The sequence below is a fragment of the Anolis sagrei genome, chromosome X (assembly GCF_037176765.1).
Source record: "Anolis sagrei isolate rAnoSag1 chromosome X, rAnoSag1.mat, whole genome shotgun sequence".
In the NCBI taxonomy this organism is placed as follows: domain Eukaryota; kingdom Metazoa; phylum Chordata; class Lepidosauria; order Squamata; family Dactyloidae; genus Anolis; species Anolis sagrei.
In genome coordinates this window covers 50,894,572-50,917,530 of record NC_090034.1, presented here as the reverse complement: position 1 = coordinate 50,917,530, position 22,959 = coordinate 50,894,572, and the positions used below count along the sequence as shown (strand labels likewise).

The 22,959-nt window shown below is 42.7% G+C and overlaps 1 protein-coding gene across 1 annotated transcript in view; it reads left to right on the top strand.

The window, feature by feature from the left end:
• The window catches only part of WDR18 (WD repeat domain 18), a 42,551-nt gene extending 23,201 nt beyond the window's left edge, over nucleotides 1–19,350 (top strand). The window contains exons 8-10 of the mRNA XM_067473361.1: nucleotides 4,484–4,650; nucleotides 18,929–18,997; nucleotides 19,078–19,350. Coding sequence (XP_067329462.1) covers nucleotides 4,484–4,650; nucleotides 18,929–18,997; nucleotides 19,078–19,209 — 368 coding nt within the window. The 3' untranslated portion in view covers nucleotides 19,210–19,350. The remainder of the gene's footprint in view (nucleotides 1–4,483; nucleotides 4,651–18,928; nucleotides 18,998–19,077) is intronic.
• The last annotated feature ends 3,609 nt before the right edge of the window (nucleotides 19,351–22,959 follow it).

Below are 22,959 nucleotides of genomic sequence, written 5' to 3'. Positions count from 1 at the left end.
AATCCCTCGGTTTGCTTTGCAGCTTCAAATCGAATCCTCTAAAAGATCCTTTTATCCAAACAGATGCTGTACAAATTCGTGTATAAGTTGAACCATATATAAGAGCCTCCTGCACCTTCGGTTATTGTATATACTCATATAAAAAAGTCCAAAGACTCATCCCTGGGCCGCTATGAGTGTGGTGCCTTTCGCTCTTATCCAAAAAGGAGCCAGGACTTCAACACAAAAAACAAAAATCTTAACCAAATTTCGGATAGAGGCCTGTCGAGGAAGGGGCCAAGTTTCAGAGACTAGAAGGCCACGGAGCCACGGGTTCAAACAGCAGGAAAAGAGATCCCAACGAAAAAATTAGGAAGAATTTCCTGACTGTTCGACACAGAAATACGTTTAATGGAGTCTCTTTCTGGGGAGGTTTTGAAGCAGGGGCTGGAAGGCCATCTGTTAGGAGAAATCAGATTGTGCCTCCCCTGCATGGCTGAATAGGGTTGGTCTACATGGCTTTTGGGATGTTTACAATTGTGATTGTTTTTATATTTTATCTGATGTTTTTAATTGGTTATGTTCTATTTGTAATTTTTGAGCTTATCCCTTGTAAGCCACCCTGAGTCCCCTAGGGGAGATGGTTGGCGGGGTATAAAAATAAAGTTATTATTATTATTATTATTGTTGTTGTTGTTGTTGTTGTTGTTATTGTTGTTGTTGTTTTTGTTGTTATCATCTCTTCCAGCTCTAGGATTCTATCTACCTACCTACCTATCTTTGAGGGGTTGGACTGGATGACATTTGGGGTCTTTTCCAACTAGGATTTTTCCTTCCTATCTATCTATCTATCTATCTATCTATCTATCTATCTATCTATCTATCGAGGGTTAGAATGGGTGACCTTTGGAGTCTCTTCCAACACTAGGAATCTGTCTGTCTGTCTTATCTATCTATCTATCTATCTATCTATCTATCTATCTATTTATCTATCTATCTGTTCATCTATCTATCTATCCATCTATCTACCTACCTACCTACCTATCTTTAGAGCAGGGGTCCTCCAACTAAAGCCCAGGGGCTAGATACGGCCCTCCAAGGTCATTTACCCGGCCCTCACTAGGGTCAACCTAAGCCTGAAATGACTTGAAAGCACACAACAACAATCCTATCTCATCAGCCAAAAGCAGGCCCACACTTCCCACTGAAATACTAATAAGTTTATATTTGTTAAAATTGTTCTTAATTTTAATTATTGTGTTGTTTTTAAGTGTTTGCACTACAAATAAGATAATGTACAGTGTGCATAGGAATTCAAATTATGGTGTTGTTGTTTTTTTCAAATTATAATCCGGCCCTCCAATAGTTTGAGGGACTGTGACCTGGCCCTCTGTTTAAAAAGTTTGAGGACCCCTGCTTTAGAGGATTGAAATGGATGACCTTTGGAGTCTCTTCCAGCTCTAGTATTCTTTCTTTCTATCTATCCATCTTTCTTTCTTTCTTTCTTTCCTTCCATCCATTCATCCATCCATCTATCTCTATCTATCTTTGGGAGGTTGGACTGGATGACCTTTGGGGTCTCTTCCAACTCTAGGATTCTGTCCATCCATCCATCTCTCTTTGGGGGATTGGACTGGATGACCTTATGGGTTTCTTCCAACTCTAGGATTTTATCTATCCATCTATCTTTGGCAGGTTGGATTGGATGATCTTTGGGGTCTCTTCCAGCTCTAGGATTCATTCTATCTATCCATACATCTATCTATCTTTGGTGGGTTGGCTGACCTTTGGGGTCTCTTCCATCTCTAGGATTCATTCTCTCTGTCTATCCATCCATCGGTACACCTATTGTATGTGTTTTAATTGAATAATTGCCTCTATGTAAGCTGCCTTGAGTCCCCTTCAGGATAGGGAAAGGAAAGGTATGAAAGAAAGAAAGAAAGAAAGAAAGAAAGAAAGAAAGAAAATAACCAATTTTCTCTATTTGGGGGATTGGACTAGATGACCTTAGGTATTTCTTCCAACCCTAGGACTCTTGCTGTCTGTCCTATCCATCCATCCACCTATCTATTTTTTCCAAGTATTGCATTGCAGGGACTTCTTGGTAACTTCTCTGAAGCAAAGAACAATTCATCTCCATTCTAGTTGATATTCTTCGTGATCTTGTTAATCCCAGATCGGTATGATTCCGATGAAGCCGAGCATCAATTTTTGAACATTTTTATGCCATTGCATTTTTTGACGCATTTGGGATTTATGTCCCAGCAACATGAGGCTAATCGCCGCCGTTTTGTTCCATCGCCCTTTACAACTCCTAAAACGCCGAGACGACTGGGATAATGGAGCGCTTTACGGTCCCGCAACTGGGTTTTAAGAGAGCCGAAGCAATAGTGGTTCTCCCACACAGTGTAAGCTCTGCGGATCCATAATATTGGGTCCTTCTGAGGCTCTCCAAAACCCCAAAGCCATTACTATCTTAATTTTTTGGAAAGATGAAGCACCAAGCCATTTGTTATAGACCTTCCCCAGGCACCCAGAGGTGCTTACAGCTTCCTGGCCTCCGCATCCATCATTCGGGCTCTTGCGGCCGTCTCCCTGAACGATCGATCCATCACCGGTGGAGCTAATGAGGGCTTTAATTACCCCGCTTGCTGGGTGCCATCCCTCGCAAATGCAGCCTTAACTCACCTCTTGCGGGCATTGCTGCTCTCCTTCTGTTTGTATCCACCAATCTGAGGAAGAAGATGGCTTGCTGTCTGGAGTTCTCCTGTTTCGGAGTGGCGTTCACTGTTGACTGTCTTGATTTTGGTGTTTTAAAATAAATATTGGTAAACATATTTTGTTCATTTTCACACTTTAGTGTTTGGGGTGGCTGCCAAAGGAATACTGTTACCCTGAAACTGAAAATGGTTGGTAAATTGGGTAGCGGAGGGCTCCGTTATGGACAAATCTTAGATCCATAGGATCCTAGAGTTGGAAGAAACCCCAAAGGTCATCCAATCCAACCTCCTAAAGATAGATAGATGGATGGATAGATGATTGATTGATAGATAGATAGATAGATAGATAGATAGAAGATAGATAATACTCTAGAGTTGGAAGAGACCCCAAAGTTCATCAGTCCAACCCCCCAAAGATGGATAGATGGATGGGGTTGGAAGAAATCCCAAAGGTCATCCAGTCCAACCCCCCAAAGATAGATGGATGGATGGATAGATAAGATAGATAGATAGATAGATAGATAGATAGATAGATAATACTCTAGAGTTAGAAGAGACCCCAAAGGTCATCCAGTCCAACCCCCCAAAGATGGATGGATGGATAGTGTTGGAAGAAATCCCAAAGGTCATCCAGTCCAACCCCCCCAAAGATGGATGGATGGATAGATAAGATAGATAGATAGATAGATAGATAGTACTCTAGAGTTGGAAGAGACCTCAAAGGTAATTCAGTCCAACCTCCCAAAGATAGATGGATGGATGGATGGATGGATGGATGGATAGATAGATAGATAGAACTCTAGTGTTCGAAGAAACCACAAAGGTCATCCAGTCCAACCCCCCTCCCCCCAAAGATAGATAGCTGGTTGGATAGATGGATAGACAGACAGAATGAATCCTAGAGTTGGAAGAGACGCCAAAGGTCATCTGGTCAAACCACCAAAGATAAATGGATAGATAGATAGATAGATAGATAGATAGATAGATAGATAAAATCCGAGAGTTGGAAGAGGCCCCAAATGTCGTCCAGTCCAACCTCCCAAAGATAGATGGATGGATAGAAAATAGGTAGATAGATAGATAGATAGATAGATAGATAGATAGATCTATCCATCCATCCATCCCATCTCTTTATCTTTGGCAGGTTGAACTGGATGACCTTTGGGATCTCTTCCAACTCTAAGATTCTATCTATCTGTCTATCTATCTTTGATGGGTTGGACTAGATGTCCTTTGGGGTCTTTTCTATCCATCCATCTACCCCATCTATCTTTCTATTTTTAGGAGGTTGAATTGGATGACCTTTGGAGTCTCTTCCAATCCTAGGATTCTAAGAGACCCAAAAGGTCAGTCCAACCTGCCAAAGATGGGTAGGTAGGTAGATAGATAGGTAGGTTGACAGAATCCTAGAGTTGGAATAGACCCCAAGGCCCATCCAGTCAAATCCCCAAAGATAGATGTACAGATGGATAAAGACAGACAGACAGAAAGAATCCTAGAGTTGGTAGAAACCCCTAAGGTCATCCAGTCCAATCTCGGCCATGCAAGGAAGACACAATCTATCCCTCCTTCCAGTTCTGTTTAAACACCTCCAGAGAAGGACACTCCATCAAGCATATCACTATCAGGAAGTTCTTAGGTGGGGGGTCTCTTTTCCTGCCATTTGGCTCTGTTGCTCTGTGGTGTAAACATACGTCCATCAGGTCACCTCTCCGCCTTCTGTTCTCCAAGCTGTTTGCCCATTTTCCGTGAACCTTTTGGAACTGTGTTCCCTCCTCTTGCAGGTCCAATCACAAACGCCTTTTTGGCCCTGGCGCCCGCCAACATGCTCATCTTAGATGCCAAGCCCAGCATCCCGTTGCCCAAGTTCAGCCGGCACCTCCATGATTCCGAGGCCTCTGAAAACCCTGCCGGCGACGGGCTAACACTGCGTTTAGGACTGCACCAGAAGGTATGCATACAGAACCTTCCATTTACAAATAATACCTTTCGGAGGAGGTGGGGCGGCTTTGCACTTGTTACCTAAGGAATCTAAAAATTCAATATTATCAGTTCGCAAACAAAATTTGCTACGTATCGCCTGACTCAAAGCTTATATATTTTGATGTAAACATTCATAATGTATATGTATGTGTGTGTATATATGTGTATGTGTATATATACACACACACCTGTGGAATAATGTCCGGGATGGGAGAAAGAACTGTTGTCTGTTTAAAACAGGGATTCTCAACCTGTGGATTCCCAGATGTTTTGGCTTTCAACTCCCAGAAATCCCAACAGCTGGCAAACTCGCTGGGATTTCTGGGAGTTGTAGGCCAAAACACCTGGGGACCCACAGGTTGAAAACAACTGGTTTAAAGCAAGTGTGAATGTTGCAATGAGCAAGCTTGATTAGCATTGAGCAACCATGAAGTTGCAATCTCAACCAGTGAGGGTATCTGCATAGAGGTAGCCAAGCCTTTGTTGCCTGGAGGCACCCTCTGTTTGAGAGGTGTTCACTGGGCCTTGATTGTTGGCTGTCTGGAGTTTCCCTGTTTCTGAGTGATGTCCCTTGTTTACTGTCTTGATTCTGGTGTTTTGTTTTGTTTTTTTAAATACTTGTCCACATGCTGCTGGTGAATTTCAATGGCTTCTCTGTATCATCTGAAATGATAGTTATCAGAGTGATCCAGAAGTTCTGTATTCTCCTGCAGTGATTAGAGGATCACACGTAGCATATTTTGGATTTTCTGGATGGGTATGTAGATTGTTTGTAGGTTATGTTTCTTCATCAACTTCCCTATATAATCCCAACACAGCCAGGCTACATCTATGCAGAGACCCTCACTGATTGACTTTGCAGCTTCATGACTAGTCAATGCTATTCAAGCTTGCTCATTGCAACATCCACACTTGCTTTAAACCGACAAGGGTTCTTTCTCCCACCCTGGACATCATTCCACAGGGATATATATAGACTCCACTTCCTTCACTACCTCTATGCAGAGACCCTCACTGATTGACTTTGCAGCTTCATGGCTACTCAATGCTATTCAAGCTTGCTCATTGCAACATCCACACTTGCTTTAAACCGACAAGGGTTCTTTCTCCCACCCTGAAGATTATTCCACAGGGATATATATAGACTCCACTTGCTTCACTACCTCTATGCAGATACCCTCACTGATTGACTTTACAGCTTCAGGGCTACTCAATGCTATTCAAGCTTGCTCATTGCAACATCCACACTTGCTTTAAACCGACAAGGGTTCTTTCTCCCACCCTGAAGATTATTCCACAGGGATATATATACACTTCACTTGCTTCACTACCTCTATGCAGAGACCCTCACTGATTGACTTTGCAGCTTCAGGGCTACTCAATGCTATTCAAGCTTGCTAACTACAACATCCACACTTGCTTTAACAAACAAGAGCTTTTTTCTCCCACCCTGGACATCATTCCACACAGGGTGCCTCCAGGCAACAGAGGCCAGGCTACCTCTGTGCAGATATGCTCACTGATTGACTTTGCAAACTTCATGGCTACTCCAATGCTATTCAAGCTTGCTAACTGCAACATCCACACCTACTTTACACAGACAGGGGTTATTTCTCCCACCCAGGGGATATATACGCACGCACACACACACATATACACTTGCATCACTGCCAACAAACCTCGGAGGATGCCATTAGCCACAGATGCAGGCAAAACGTCATGAGGGAATGCTCCTGGAACATGGCCATACAGACCGGAGAACTCACAGCAACCCAAACAAGTCCTATTATAGTTTTCTTCTTCTAATTCTTTATTCATTGCGTGTAGAATTCCCATTCTTCTTGACATTTTTTTTTACCAAGATCATGTAACCTATCCATAGTCTTTCAGAGTTATATCTCTTGTAGTTCTTCATCATCACTGTCCCGACGCCCTCGAAAAAAATGCATCCATTTCTCAGTGGCGGCTCAATAGACGCCCTCCGTACTTGGCCGGGAAGCGGAGAGGAGAGCGCAAACTCCTGGGCTCGGTGCCTGGCCAGCCTTCGTCCCGCTTGTCTTCCCCTTCAAGGGTGCCTTGACAACTTATCTCTCTTCTCTGTCACTCTGATGGATTGCTATAGGGAGGCCTTGCGTTGTTCCTTCCTTCTGAAATTCCTTCCTTCTCGGGCCAAAAAATCCACTCAAAGTACATGCCAGACCCCAATACAGTAGACTTTTGGTTAACCAGCATAGATAGATGGATAGATAGACAGATAGATAGATAGATAGGTAGGTAGGGTCGATAGATAGATAGATATTGTGTTCCCATTGATCCAGTAGATTGATCCTAATTGGGCCTACCAGCTAGAATGATACATTATTTAATTGATTATGTTTTCATTGATCTAGTAGATGGGTCTTAATTGAAACTACCAACTAGACTTAGGCCATAGATTCCATACTGAATTAAGGTTGAGTCTTCTTTCCAAAATATCCCAAATGGCCCTATTTTCTTTGCAAATGCTGCCAAATCCAAGCTTCTTGTCCCTATAAACAAAAGGGAGAGGAATGGTATAGTGTTCAATTCTGCTATTTTACACTTTTTATTATGCTTTAAATGGATTATGATGCCTCCATACAAAGGAATATTATCATCATCATCATCATCATTATTATACATCCCAACAGGCATTTCTTCAAAGCCATAATTACTTTTGTTATGTTATTGTTGTTAATATTACTATTATTATTATTATACATCCCAACAGTCACTACTAGAAAGTCATTACTTTCATTATATTATTATTTTTATTATTATTATTATTATTATTATTATTATACATATCTACAGGCATTACTTCAAGTCATTACTTTCATTATTTTGTTATTATTATTATTATTATTATTACACCTTATTATTATTATTATTATTATACATCTCAACAGGCATTACTTTAAAGTCATCATTTTCGTTATATTATATTATAATTATTTTATTATTATACATTATTATTATTAATCCCAATAGGCATTACTTCAAAGTCATCAGTACTTTTGTTATGTTATTGTTGTTGTCATACATCCCAACAGGCATTACTTCAAAGTCATCATTTTCGTTATATTACAATTATTTTATTATTATATATTATTATTATTAATGCCAATAGGCATTACTTCAAAGTCATCATTACTTTTGTTATGTTATTGTTGTTGTTATACATCCCAACAGGCATTACTTCAAAGTCATCGTTACTATTATTATTATTATTATTATTATTATTATTATATAATTCCATTTTCGTGTTCAGAATGTGTCCAATGCATTCAAGGCTTAGGGAGGAAAAGGACGTTTCCTAACATTTGGGATTGTCTATTTTCGGCTTTCACGCTCGACGTTTTTAAATAGGTTTCGATGATTCTCTAAAGCTTTCGTCACGTCCCATCCAAGCGCTAACCAAAGCTGACCCTGTTTAGCCTCCAAGATCTCGATCTTTTAAATCTGATTGCGGCTTTCAGAAAACGAGGGGCTTATCTTTTCCCATTTTAAACGCCTTCTTTTAACACTTCTCACATCCCAGTTTTGAGTCTTTTGCTGTCGTTGCCGTTATTGCTTTTTCGGAAAGAAAGAAAAAAGAGGGACTGTTTGGGGCCGGGATTGATGGAGGCTTATACAACCAACAGATGTGCTTTGGGCGCAAAATAGGCAGCGACTGTCAAAGAACGCCTCCGAAGTGTCAAGAAGAAGCATCTGGAGGCCTTTTTATCGCAACTTGAGGCTGAAAAAACCCTTAGGTGGTCCTCTGGCCTTGTTCTTTGCTACCAAATCCCTCCTGAAAGTGAGTGACGAACGGGACAAATTGTGCATTCTCCCTCCATTTCTCCTTTGCTGCCTTTTCCCTTCATCTGTTTGCTTTTCCTTGCATCTGTTTCAGGGCCCCTTTGGGGCCGAGCTCTGCGTCTTCTCCTCCTTCTCGGTGAAATACAGAGATCACGCTCCACAAATGTTTGAACAGGTTATTGACTTGGCTTTTTAAACGGCCGTTTGGAAATGAAGGCGTTGCGTGAGCTGATCCCGTATTTTTTGCTTTTTTTTCAAATTTGCTTTATGCTGTTTGCTTATCCCAAAATGTCACCTTGGGGAGACCGTTTTTCCGAAAGAGAGTGGCTTTATGATTCAGTATAATAAAAAAGGGAAAACACACAGGAGAGATCTAGTGGGACCTTTTAGACTAATTGGTTTATTTCTGCGCAACGGAGGAATACAGTAATAGTTCTCAATTGATTGAAATCCACGAATGCTCGCTTTAAAGGCTGCCAGTAGATTCCGTCCCTTCGTCTTTTGATTTACTGGGAATGACGGGGAGGAGATCAATATATTTCAGACTAGCTTGGGTGCCTGATGTTGCCCGAAATATTTGAAAAAGTAATTTTTTTATTTTACAAAATGCACAAGGTTGTGGGTGAACTACAACTCCCATCACACCAGGTTAACCCCCTGAAACGCCATCAGTAGTTAAAGTTCGTCATGTTGGGCAAGTTTGCTGTAGATCATGTATGGGTAAACCCAGGCGGCCCCTTGGGCTCTTTTCTCAGGCCCTCCTCTCTCTCACCATCCCATCCTTTCTTCCTTCTCTCTTTCCTTCCTCATTCCATCCTTCCCTTCCTTTCTTATCTCCCTCTTTATCCTTTCCTCCTTTCTTCCCTTCCACCCTTTCGTCCTTCCCTCCTTCCCTCTTTCCTTCCTTCCTTCCTTCCTTCTCCCTTTCTCCTTCCTTCCTTCCCTTTTGTCTTTCCTTCCTTAAATCAAGAAATAGCTTCCTAAGATCTACAGAGATACTCACAGGAACACATCAGCAAGTGAAAGTCCAAAAGTGGCAGGCTAAAACCCAGAACCTCGATCAGTGGCTGAAACTGTGAAACCCACCTGGGCACACAGAAGGCTGGGTGACTTGGAAGGCGCTGAACAGACTGTGTTCTGGCACCACGAGATGCAGAGCCAATCTTAAGAAATGGGGCTACAAAGTGGAGTCCACAACATGCGAGTGTAGAGCGAACCACAGACCACTTACTACAATGCACAACTGAGGACCTTCTTACAGCGACACCAAATGTACTCCAAGTGGTCAGCTTCTGGTCAAAGGAAATTTAGTATAATGCCAAGTTTTTAACTTTGTTTGTGGTTTTTCTACACATTATAACTATATTCTCAATTCATTTCTGACATGATAAATAAATAAAATCCATCTATGAATACCAGCTGCTCCAGGAAACAGTGTAAACAAACAAACACCCACTGGGTAAGTACGTGAATTATTTCCTCCTCTTTTCACGTCTTCCCGGAGCTGCAGCTGTTAGGTTGATACAAAACACTGCAGAGTCTTTATCTGTCATTAGCAGAGATTTATAGCACAGCCTTTGACCTTGTTTGCTGCCTGCTCACCGCTTGAATAAGACACTTGAGTTCTGGCTTTCATCCACACTCCTTTTGGAGGAATTATTCTTGACTTGTTGCTATATGTGTAACTATTTACATCAGGTCTGCTATCAGTATATATGGAAATATACTCACAACAACACAACAAGAAGCGATGATTGTATCAAGACATGCACATGGCAATGAGACCGTATTCCAAGAGAGCACGCACATATCTGCCACTTGCTTTCATACCCACAGGGACTATAGGGAAATGATACAATTCTTGTCATGCCTGTCACATGGTCATGATTCATCTGTTGCTCTAGATCAGGGGTCCTCAAACTTTTTAAACCGGGGGCCAGTTCACTGTCCCTCAGACCGTTGGAGGGCCGGAATATAGTTTTTTTTAAAAAAAATCAATATAAAAATTCCTATGCACATTGCACATATCTTATTTTGCTGTGTGGAAGGGCCCTTAGAGGGGGTTCTTTCTAGCCCTCTTTAGGCAGTAATTCCAGGAGCAGAGAATGGGAAATCTTCCTATTTCTAGTCTGAACAAAATCTGGCTACCAGTATTTAAACAACTCTAAAATTACAACTGTAAATAAAGAACAACACTCAAACACAGGGGAACTCCAGACAAGAAACAAACAGGGCCAGCTAATCACCTCTCAACAAAGGATCCCCCTAAAAACTGTCAGGCTATGAAATGGTAATCAAGGTGGCCAATTGAAACATTCATATCTACCTCCAACAGACAAGAGTTCTTTCTCCCACCCTGGATCTTCCATAATTTTCCTAGTTAAAGGTTTTCCTCTGACATGAAGTCCAGTCATGTCTGACTCTGGGGTGTGGTGCTCATCTGCATTTCTAAGTCGAAGAGCCGGCGTTGTCCATAGACACCTCCAAGGTCAAGTGGCTGGCATGACTGCATGGAGCGCCAGGGCAGCCTCCCTTGGCTAGCTCACGCTGCCTATCGGGCCCGATGGGCAGCGTGAGCCTGCCAAGGGGGGAGCAGCACTGTGCGGCCTACACTCGCGTAAAGCACCTTCCCTTTGGGGGAAATAGACCTTGACATTCAGGAGTTGTAGTTGCTGGGATTTATAGTCCAGAGGAGAGTGACTAAAATGATCAAGGGTCTGGAGAACAAGCCCTATGAGGAGCGGCTTAAAGAGCTGGGCATGTTTATCCTTCAGAAGAGAAGGCTGAGAAGAGACATGCTGAGGGCCATGTATAAATATGTGAGAGGAAGTCATAGGGAGGGGGGAGCGAACTTGTTTTCTGCTGCCCTGGAGACTAGGATGCAATGGAACAATGGCTTCAAACTACAAGAAAGGAGATTCCATCTGAACATTAGGAAGAACTTTCTGACTGTGAGAGCTGTTCAGCAGTGGAACTCTTTGCCCCGGAGTGTGGTAGAGGCTTCTTCTTTGGAAGCTTTTAAACAGAGGCTGGATGGCCATCCGTCGGGGGTGCTTTGAATGCAATTTTCCTGCTTCTTGGCAGGGGGTTGGACTGGATGGCCCATTAGGTCTCTTCCAACTCTATGATTCTACTAGCTGTCCCCTGCCACGCATTGCTGTGGCCCAGTCTGGTGATCTGGAAAATAACATAATTAGAAAGTGTTGGTTTCTAATATATGCAATTCCTTTATGCTTGTGGGTAAACAGTATTTCTTGCTGTTTCTTTGTCAGTGTTGATGTGGAGATTGTTTGGTTGGCCTACTCTGGAACATGAAACATATAATTGTCCATCTTTAGGGGTCCCTTTCAAATCTCTGATACTATTTCTGTGTGTGTGTGAATCATATATATCTATTTATATCTATGTCTAGATGGCTCTTTGTCAGGAGGGCTTTGATTACGTTTTCTTGTCCTTTACAATCTCTGATTGTAAAGGGTAAAGGTAAAGGTTGTTCCCTGACATTAAGTCCAGTCATGTCTGACTCTGGGGTGTGGTGCTCATCGCCATTTCTAAGCCGAAGAGCCGGCATTGTTCATAAACACCTCCAAGGTCATGTGCCCGGCATGACTGCATGGAGCGCCGTTACCTTCCCGCCGGAGCGGTACCTATTGATCTACTCACATTTCCATGTTTTCAAACTGCTAGGTTGGCAAAAGCTAGGGCTGACAGCGGAAGCTCACGCTGCTCCCCGGAATTGAACCTGCGACCTTTTGGTCAACAAGCTTAGCAGCTCAGCGCTTTAACCCACTGTGCCACCGGGGGCTCTGATTGTAGGTGAACTATAAATCCCAGTAACTACAGCTCCCAAATGTCAAGGTCGATTTCCCCCAAACTCTATCTGTGTTCATATTTGGGCATATGGAATATTTGTGCCAAGTATGGTCCAGATCCATCATTGTTTGTGCTCTCCTTAGGTGAACTACAATTCCCAAACTCAAGGTCAATGCCCACCAAATCCTTCTAGTGTTTTCCATTAGTCAGGGAAGTCCTGTGTGCCAAGTTTGGTTCAATTCCATCATTGGTGGTGTTCAGAAATGAATGCTCTTTGATTGTAAGTAAGCAACTACAACTCCCAAATGACAAAATCAATTTTTTGAGTGATGGTCACTCCTTGGGTTAGTAGGTGTCTTGTGTCCAAATTTGGCGGCAATTCGTCCAGTGGTTTTTGAGTTATGTTAATCCCACAAACGAACATTACATTTTTCTTTATATAGATGGATGATGTGGATCGATATTCTATATTGAGATGTATTTGTTCTGTGCTTTCAAGTCAGTTCTGTTCCATGCTTTCAAGTCAACTCTAACATGTAACAGGCCTGGGCTGGTGCATGAGGTCACGAAGAGTCAGAAACGACTGAACGAATAAACTACTAACATATCAGGACCCTCTCCTAGGGTCTTCTTGGCAAGATGAAGTCAGATGCTTGGCTTGCCCAAGACGATCAATGGGCTTCTAGGCTCCAATTAGGTTGTTATTATGCTTGGCCATTTTGCTTTCCAAGGTCTTCTACAATTCTCTTATATTTGTCTTTGTTGGTTTGCTTTCCTTCCTGGAGAGGTCCTGACCCTTTCCAAACCCAACGGCAGGGATGGAGACGCCTTCAAAGCATAAGAGGAAGGAAGCAGAGCCAAATCCAATAGCCTTGACAATGAGTAACACTCAGAGTCACAGGGAGGACAAGAAGCGGGGAGTGTCGGGAGGCATTGCGGATCCCAATCGGGGACCGCAACGGGATACAGATCTTGTTATCTGCTGTTATCGCGGGTGCGTCTGCTCTGAAATTAGAACAGCAGCTCTGGCCGTCGTGCCTGGATTTTCTGATGAGCTCTCAGTGGAAAAAAGACTGGCTAAAAGCTATAGAATCACGAGAGTTGTTTTTGTAAAACTTTAAGCTTTCTCTCACCAAGCTACAACTCCCAGTATGACATAGCCTTGAGTTAGAAGTGTTGCTGAACTGCATTCACTTATCTGTCTATACCAGGGGTCCTCAAACTAAGGCCCAGGGGCCGGATACGGCCCTCCAAGGCCATTTACCTAGCCCTTGCTCAAGGACAATTAAGTCTGAAACGACTTGAAAGCACACAACAACAACAATCCTATCTCATCAGCCAAAAGCAGGCCCACACTTCCCATTGAAATACTAATAAGCTTATATTTATTAAAATTGTTCTTCATTTTAATTACTGTATTGTTTTAAAGTGGGGGTTTTTTTTTTGCACTACAAATAAGATCTGTGCAGTGTGCATAGGAATTCATTCATGCTTTTTTTTTCAAATTATAATCTGGCCCTGCAACAGTTTGAGGGACTGTGACCTGGCCCTCTGTTTAAAAAGTTTGTGGACCTCTGGTCTATGCACATAATAAAAGTGAAAATATGTTTGTGTGTATGGCTGGGGTGTCCACTTACACCAGGGGTCCTCAAAGTAAGACCCAGGGGCCGAATACGGCCCTTCAAGGTAATTTACTCGGCCCTTGCTCAAGGTCAACCTAAGTCTGAAATGACTTGAAAGCACCCAACAACAACAACAATCCTATCTTATCAGCCAAAAGCAGGACCACACTTCCCATTGAAATACTAATAGGCTTATATTTATTGAAATTGTTCTTCATTTTCATTATTGTATTGTTTTAAAGTCTTTTTTGCACTACAAATAAGATATGTGCAGTGTGCATAGGAATTGTATTGTCGAAGGCTTTCATGGCTGGAATCACTAGGTTCTTGTGGGTTTTTTCGGGCTATAGAGCCATGTTCTAGAGGCATTTCTCCTGACGTTTCGCCTGCATCTATGGCAAGCATCCTCAGAGGTAGTGAGGTCTGTTGGAATTAGGACAATGGGTTTATATATCTGTGGAATGGCTGGGGTGGGGCAAGGAGCTCTTCCCTGCTGCAGCTAGGTGTGAATGTTTCAACTGATCACCTTCATTAGCATTTGAAGGCCTGGCTGAGCCTGGGAAAATCTCTTGCTGGGAGGTGTTAATATGTGCCTGGTTGTTTCCTCTCTGTTGTTTTGCTGTTGCAATTTTAGAGTTTTTAAATACTGGTAGCCAGATTTTGTCCATTTTCATGGTCTCTTCCTTTCTGTTGAAATTGTCCACATGCTTGGGTATTTCAATGGCTTCTCTGTGTAGTCTGACATGGTGGTTGTTGGTGTGGTCCAGCATTTCTGTGTTCTCAAATAATATGCTGTGTCCAGGCTGGTTCATCAGGTGCTCTGCTATGGCTGACTTACTGCACAGAAATTCATTCATGTTTTTTTTTCAAATTATAATTCGCCCCCCCAACAGTTTGAGGGACTATGACGAATGTTGGCAGTCTTTAGGAAGAGCTTGAAGACGTGGTTGTTCCAGTGTGCCTTCTCAGAATAGGAAACCCCAAGAATCATGTCCGAAATGCACTTTACTAGAGATTAAGAATGTCTGCACACCGCCCCTATTTCCAAAAACCCATCCATTTCACCTGGTCATGTCCAGCATTTAAAAAAAAAATTAATCATTACATTTGGCCCGGTCTTAGATTTTTAATTGCGTCATGTGTTATTGTTTTATGTTTATTGCTATTGTTTTGTGTTATTGCTTTGTTTTTATGAGTTTATTTGCTGTTGTTTTATTGATGTATTTGGCTGGGGAGGGAGGGGGATCGCCGGGGAAGGGGCCCTTGGATGCCACGCACACACGGAAGGGTGGGTGCGGGAAACCCTTTGAGGGATCGGAAGGGGTCCCAAAGGCCATCCAGTCCAACCTCATTTTACAGTAAAGGAAGACACCATCAAAGCCCTCCCGACAGATGGTGAACCAGTTGGAAGGGGGTCCCAGAGGCCATCCAGTCCAACCCCCTTTGTCTGTCTGTATTTCCATCCATCCTTTAATCCAGTGTTTCTCAACCTGGGGGTCAGAGGGGTCACCAAAGATCATCAGAAAACACAGTATTTTCTGTTGGTCATGGAGGTTCTGTGTGGAAAGTTTGGCCCAATTCAATCGTTGGTGGGGTTCAGAATGCTCTTTGATTGTAGATGAACTATAAATCCCAGCAACTACAACTCCCAAATGTCAAGACACGTCACATTTGGACGTATTGAGTGTTCGTGTCAAGTTTGGTCCAGATCCATCATTGTTTGAGTCCACAGTGCTCTCTGGATGTAGGTGAATCACAATTCCCAAACTCAAGGTCAGTGCCCACCAAACCGTTCTAGCATTTTCTGTTGGTCGTGGGGGTTCTGTGTGCCAAGTCTGGTTCAACTCCATCATTGGTGGAGTTCAGAATGCTCTTCAGAAGCCGCCCTGAGTCCCCCCTAGGGGGGTTGAGAAGGGCGGGGTAGAAGCATCCCAAATAAATAAATAAATAAAAATTTGATTGTAGGAAACTATAAATCCCAGCAACTACAACTCCCAAATGACAAAATCAACCCCCCACCAGTATTCAAATTTGGGCATATGGGGTATTTGTGCCAAATTTGGCCCAGTGAATGAAAATACATCCTGCATATCAGATATTTAGATTACAATTCATAACAGTAGCAAAATTACAATTATGAAGTAGCAACGAAAGTAATTGTATGGTTGGGGGTCACCATGACATGAGGAACTGTATTAAGGGGTCGCGGCATTAGGAAGGTTGAGAACCACTGCTTTAATCCATCAATCACTCCATCTACATATCTATCTACCTACTACCTACCAACCTATTTATGTTCTCTCCATCTACCTTCTGTTCCATCTATCCATGTCCCTTCCATCTGTCCCTTCTGTCTATTGCTTCAACTGGAATTCCTCTCTTACCTGAGGGCCACAGCAACGTGTGGCAGGGTACAGCTAGTAAAAAATTAAATATTTACGTCCAAGGGAAGCCAGGGACCCTGGAAGAGCGGCGGCAGCCTCAAGCGTGGCAGGGAAGAACTGCCTCCCTGGCCTGCTGCTGCCTGCGTGGCTCTGGAGCCTCTAAATGATGATACAGGGGGGGAAATGGGGAGGGAAGGAGAAAGAAAGAAAGAAGCAAAGAGCAAAGGAAGGAAAGAGAGAAGAAGGAAAAGAAAAGGGGAAGGAAGGAAAGATGTAGAGAAGGAAGGAAGGAGAGAAGGAAAGAAAATAAGGGAAGGAAGGAAAGAAGGAGTGAAGGAAGGAGAGAAAGAGGGAGGGAAGGAAAGAGAAGGAAGGATGGAAGCAAAAAGCGAAGGAAGGAAGGAAAGAGGTAGAGAAGGAACAAAGGAGAGAAAGAAGAAGGAAAAGAAAAATAGGGGAAGGAATTAAAGAGGTAGAGAAGGAAGGAATGAAAGAAGGGAAGGAAAGAAGGAAAGGGAGCAAAGGAAGGAGAGAAAGAGGGAGGGAAGGTTGGCCACAGCAACGTGTGGCAGGTACAGCTAGTAATATATAAAATACATAAAATAATGTATAAATATTAAAATTAATATGGCGTCCCTACTTTGCGGATTTTCACTTATCGCGGGTGGTCCTGGAACGGAACGCCCACAATAAGTGAGGGAACACTGTAGACTGATATTTATAGTGTTGGATATTCCCCCCTCCCCGGTGCCATCCCCACTACCTCTCTTTACACTGTCTTCGGATAATCTTGTGGGCTGAGTTGGGTTTTAATAACTACTTATATGTGGTTTTTAGCTTAGATTTTAAAAATTGTTGAAGTTTGAAATATATAACCCCTTGGGTTTGATGTGGATGTGGTCCCCCTGTTATGATCTGGTCATCAACTGTAATAAAGTTTACTTACTTACTTACTTATTCTTTCTCTCTCCATTGGTGGGGAATTTGCATGACCCCGCCCACTGCCTCTCCCTTCACCCTTTCCTATTCTTTTCAATGGCACACAGCAAATAGAGGAATTGATCAGCAATTGAACATACTAGAGAGCTTTGGGGAAAATTCACCATGATGTATAGGAGTTGTAGATCCTGGGATGTATAGTTCACCTGCAGTCGAAGAGCAGTCCGAACTCCACCAATGCTGGATCTGGAACTAACTTGGTACACAGAACCTCCATGACAAACAGAAAATACTGGAGTGAGAAGGGCGGGGTATAAGTAGATGAAATAAATAAATAAAATAAAATGACAAACAAAAAATACTGGAGGTCTTTGGAGGGATTTTTAGGAGTTGTAGTTCACCTATATCCAGAATGCACTATGAACCCAAACAATGATGGATCTGGACCAAACTCGGCATGCATACTGGTTATGTCCACATTTGAATACTGGTGGGTTTTGAGGGGAATTGGCCTGGACATTTTGGAGTTGTAGGTCCTGGGATGTATAGTTCACCTGCAATCAAAGAGCACTTCGAACTCCACCAACGCTGGAACTGGAACTAACTTGGTACACAGAACCTCCATGATTTTAATAGGTATTGATGTTTCATTTTAATTGTTGAACTGTTATATTTTGTATTGTTTGTTGTGTGATTTGGGCATCTAATTGTGCCTCCTTTGTAAGCTGCCCTGAGTCCCCCCCGGGGTGAGAAGGGCGGGGTATAAGTAGATGAAATAAATAAATAAAATAAAATGACAAACAAAAAATACTGGAGGTCTTTGGAGGGATTTTTAGGAGTTGTAGTTCACCTATATCCAGAATGCACTATGAACCCAAACAATGATGGATCTGGACCAAACTCGGCATGCATACGCGATATGTCCACATTTGAATACTGGTGGGTTTTGAGGGGAATTGGCCTGGACATTTTGGAGTTGTAGGTACTGGGATGTATAGTTCACCTGCAATCAATGCGCACTCAGAACTCCACATAAATGGAATTGGACCAAACTTGACACACAGAGCCCCCACGACCAGCAAAAAATACTGGAGGTCTTTGAGGGAAATTCGCCTTAGATTTGGCAAAGTTGTAAATCCAGAGACCACAGTGTACCCAAACACTGATGGATCTGGACCAAACTTGGCACACAGACCTGATATGCCGAAATGTGATTACTGGAGGGGTTTGGGGGGAGGGAACTGACCCTCCTTTCTGGGAGTTGTAGTTCACCCACAACAAAATAAATGGTGACCTCCACTGATGAATGACCTGGACCAAATGTGGCACACAGAACCCCCATGACTAATTCAACCTACTGGAGAGATTTGAGGGGACTGACTCACCATAGTGGGAGTTGTAGTTTACCTTACAGCTAGAAAGCACACTGAACCCCACCGATGATGCATCTAGAGCAAACGTGCCCAACATAACAAACTTTAAGTACTGATGGACTTTCTCGGGGTTAACCTGGTACGATGGGAGTTCACCCACAATGTTATGCATTTTGTACAATTAAAAAATTAACTTTTTCAAATAGCCCAGGCAACGTTAGGTACCCAAGCTAGTCAGTTTATATACCACAGTCAAACCAATGCTCTCTCGGCCTTTGTTTTATCTCTGTCTGCAGGGATCTGACGAGAATTATTTGGAGAAGGCCGAGCGCTTGTATTCTCAAATGTGTGCCACAAGGGAAAAGGTGAGTTCCCACTTATTAATGAGATCTACAATTATATTCTGCAACTATCTTCTACCAAACAAATGCCTTTTTCTTCCCAGAACCTGATGGGAGACCAAGAGCAACTAAAGATCCAAGTGACAGAGCTGGAAGAGGAGGTCAGCACCCTCCGGAAGATCAACAAGAACCTCTTCGATTTCTCCAGCCACATCCTCACCAAGCCGGGCAAATAGGGCAGACGCATATCACTCCAATTTGGCATGACATTTCATTCCTTATTCTTGGGCATGGTTTCCATGTGTCCTTGTGGACTGTTACGTGTATTTTTTTTGAAGACGTTTTTTATCCAGAAATAAAGAAAACATAAAACAAAAGGGCAGATTTTCATGAGAATATATATATATAGAGAGAGAGAGCGCGCTAAAGGAGACATCTGTCTAGGCACTAGGACATGCTACAAAACTAAATCAAAAGCAGACACACTAACCTAACACATACGGAACGTACAACCACAGAGACAATTCTACAAATGTCTCACTCAATATCTGTTGGGTTTTTATGTGATGGTATTATAATTATATTAGACTGAAATATACAGGATGGGTAAGGTTATAATCATGATGAAATCAGGCTTATATTGTATTGTCAAAAGCTTTCATGGCTGGAATAACTAGGTTGCTGTTTTTCAGACTGTATAGACTGTATGGCTATGTTCCAGCAGCATTCTCTCTTGATGTTTCGCCTGCATTTGTGGCTGGCGTCCTCAAAAGTTCTGCTGGAAGTGTATATATATCCCTGTGGAATAATGTCCAGTGTGGAAGAAAGAATTGTTGTTGTTGTTGTAGCAGCTGCAAAGTCAATCAGTGAGAGTCTCTGTATGGCGGTAATGAAGCAAGTGGAGTGCATATGTCTGTGGAATAATGTCCAGGGTGGAGGAAGAACTATTGTCTGCTTGAAGCAAGTGTGAATGTTGTAATGAGCAAGCTTGAATAGCATTGATGCTGCAAAATCAATCAGTGAGGGTATCTCCATAGAAGTAGTGAAGCAAGTGGAGTGTCTATATCCCTGTGGCATAATGTCCAGAGTGGGAGAAAGAACCCTTGTCTACTTGAAACAAGCGTGAATGTTGCAACGAGCAAGCTTGAATATCATTGAAGCTGCAAAGTCAATCAGTGAGGGTATCTCCATAGAAGTAGTGAAACAAGTGGGGTGTCTATATCCCTGTGGAATAATGTCCAGAGTGGGAGAAAGAACACTTGTCTGCTTGAAGCAAGAATGTTGCAACGAGCAAGCTTGAATAGCATTGAAGCTGCAAAGTCAATCAGTGAAGGTATCTCCATAGAAGTAGTGAAGCAAGTGGGGTGTCTATATCTCTGTGGAATAATGTCCAGGGTGGGAGAAAGAACTCTTGTCTGCTTGAAGCAAGTGTGAATGTTGCAACGAGCAAGCTTGAATAGCATTGAGCAGCCATGAAGCTGCAAAGGCAATCAGTGAGGGTATCTGCATATTCATTGCCAGGCACTGAATATTTGCCTTTGCATGTGTAAACCACCCCAAGTCCCCTGGTGGGGATAGGGCAGTCTAAAAAGAACGATTTGTTGTTGTTGTAGCAAAGTCAATAAGTGAGGGTCTCTGTATGGTGGTAATGAAGCAAGTGGAGTGCATATATCTGTAGAATAATGTCCAGGGTGGGAGGAAGAACCCTTATCTGCTTGAAGCAAGTGTAAATGTTACAACGAGCAAGATTGAATAGCATTGAGCCGCCATGAAGCTGCAAAGTCAATCAGTGAGGGTATCTCCATAGAGGTAGCCTAGCCTTTGTTGCCTGGAGGCACCCTCTGTTTGGGAGGTGTTCATTGGCCCTTGATTGTTTGCTGTCTGGAGTTCTCCTGTTTCTGAGTGGTGTTCACTGTTTATTGCCTTGATTCTGGTGTTTTGTAATAAATACTGTTTGCCAGATTTTGATTATTTTAATGGTTTCCTCCTTTGTGTTGAAGTTGTTTACGCGCTTGTGGATTTTCAGTGGCTTCTCTATGTAGCCTGACATAGTGGTTGTCAAAGTGGTCCAGCATTTCTGTGTTCTCAAAATAATATTCTGTGTCCAGGTTGGTTCCTCGACTAGAGAAGTCAGTGATAGCAGAGCAAGTAATAAACCAACAGAATATTATGTTGTGTGATACTGAATGCATAAGGACGATCAAACAGCAATGAAGCAAATCAGCAATTTGAAAACATTGGCCTAAATTCTGTCGCTAAGCCGATACACCTATTGAATTGACGAGATCCATTTATGCATTGGCTTATCATGCTATAATTGAACATTAGGGAAAGCTAATCACAAGAAAATAATCCTGCGATTGTTGTACTAAGTGCAGTAGCGCTGGATTTATGTCATGGGAAGCGATCCTTGTTTGCATGTATACGTATATTCCAAAAAGAATGGAGTTCAGTCATCATATGAGGTGGCTCTTGATTGTTTGCTGACTGAAGCTCTGCTGTTTTGGAGTGGTGTTCGTTGTGTTGTCGAAGGCTTTCGTGGCCAGAATCACTGGGTTGCACTGAGTTTTCCGGGCTGTCTGACCATGTTCCAGAACGATTCTCTCCTGACATTTCGCCCACATCTATGGCAGGCATCCTCAGATAGCAAATTTCTACATGGTACACTTTGAAAAACAAACCTTGGAAACAGCAACAAAAAAGCCCACATTTATTTATGTATTTATAGTATTTGTATACCGCTTTTCTCACCCCGAGGGGGACTCAAAGCAGTTTACACATAAGTAATGGCAAAAATCAATGCCAGTACAAACAATTACAATTATACACTACAATTAGACATAAATCAAGTTAAAAACGGTGCATCCACAAGCAATAAAACCATCATTAAAACAATAAAGCAGTCTCGTCCGACGAATCACCGTTCCAGTCATTGTCTTTCTGAAATGCTGCATACATTTACTTCTACTGCCCGAAGGCCTGGTCCCAAAACCATGATTTAATTTTTTTTCCCTAAAAGCCAGGAGGGAGGGAGCAGATCTTACCTCATTTGGGAGTGTGTTCCATAGGCGGGGAGCCACAGCCGAGAAGGCCCTGTTTCTCGTCCCCGCCAGGCGCATCTGTGCTGTTGATGGGAGCGAGAGCAGGGCCTCCCCGGATGATCTTAGATTACGAGATGGGATGTAGGAGTGAATGCGTTCGGAGAAGTAAGCTGGGCCAGAACCGTATAGAGCTTTATAGGTCAAAACCACTTTGAATTGGGCTCGGAGATGGACCAGCAACCAGCATAGCAGGGGGATGGTATGCTCCCTGTATGCTGCCCCAGTTAGAAATCTGGCTGCCTCCCGTTGAACTAGCTGAAGTTTCCGAACCATCTTCAAAGGCAGCCCCACATAGAGTGTGTTGCAGTAATCTATTCGGGATGTAACCAGAGCGTGGACCACCGTGGCCAGATTAGACTTCCCAAGGTACGGGCGCAGCTGGTGCACGAGTTTTAGCTGTTCAAAAGTTCCCCTCAACAAGTTCCTGGACCACCTCAACAGCAGCCACCCAAACATTTAATTTACCATGGAAAAAGAAAATGAAGGAAAACTGCCATTTCCAGATGTTCTGGTCGCCCGCAAACCCAATCAGCAATTGAGCCATACAGTTTATAGAAAACTTACACACGTGGATAGATACGAGGGTCTGCTGATAAGTCTTTGGCTTTACCCAGAAAGAAATGAGACAGGAAGATGAAACTTTACATTTATTCCACATACTCTCCACTGAGAGCAACACACTTCTTACATCGGTATTCCAAGTTCTGTAAGTCTTGCAAAAAGAAGGATTTTGGTCGTGCCTCAAACCAATCATCTGTAGAAGACATGGCATCAGAAATGGTGTGAAATTTGGTACCCTTGTGTTTTTTCTTCCGGTTTGGAAACAGGATATATACACTGCACTTGCCTCACTACCTTTATGCAGAAACCCTCGCTGATTGACCC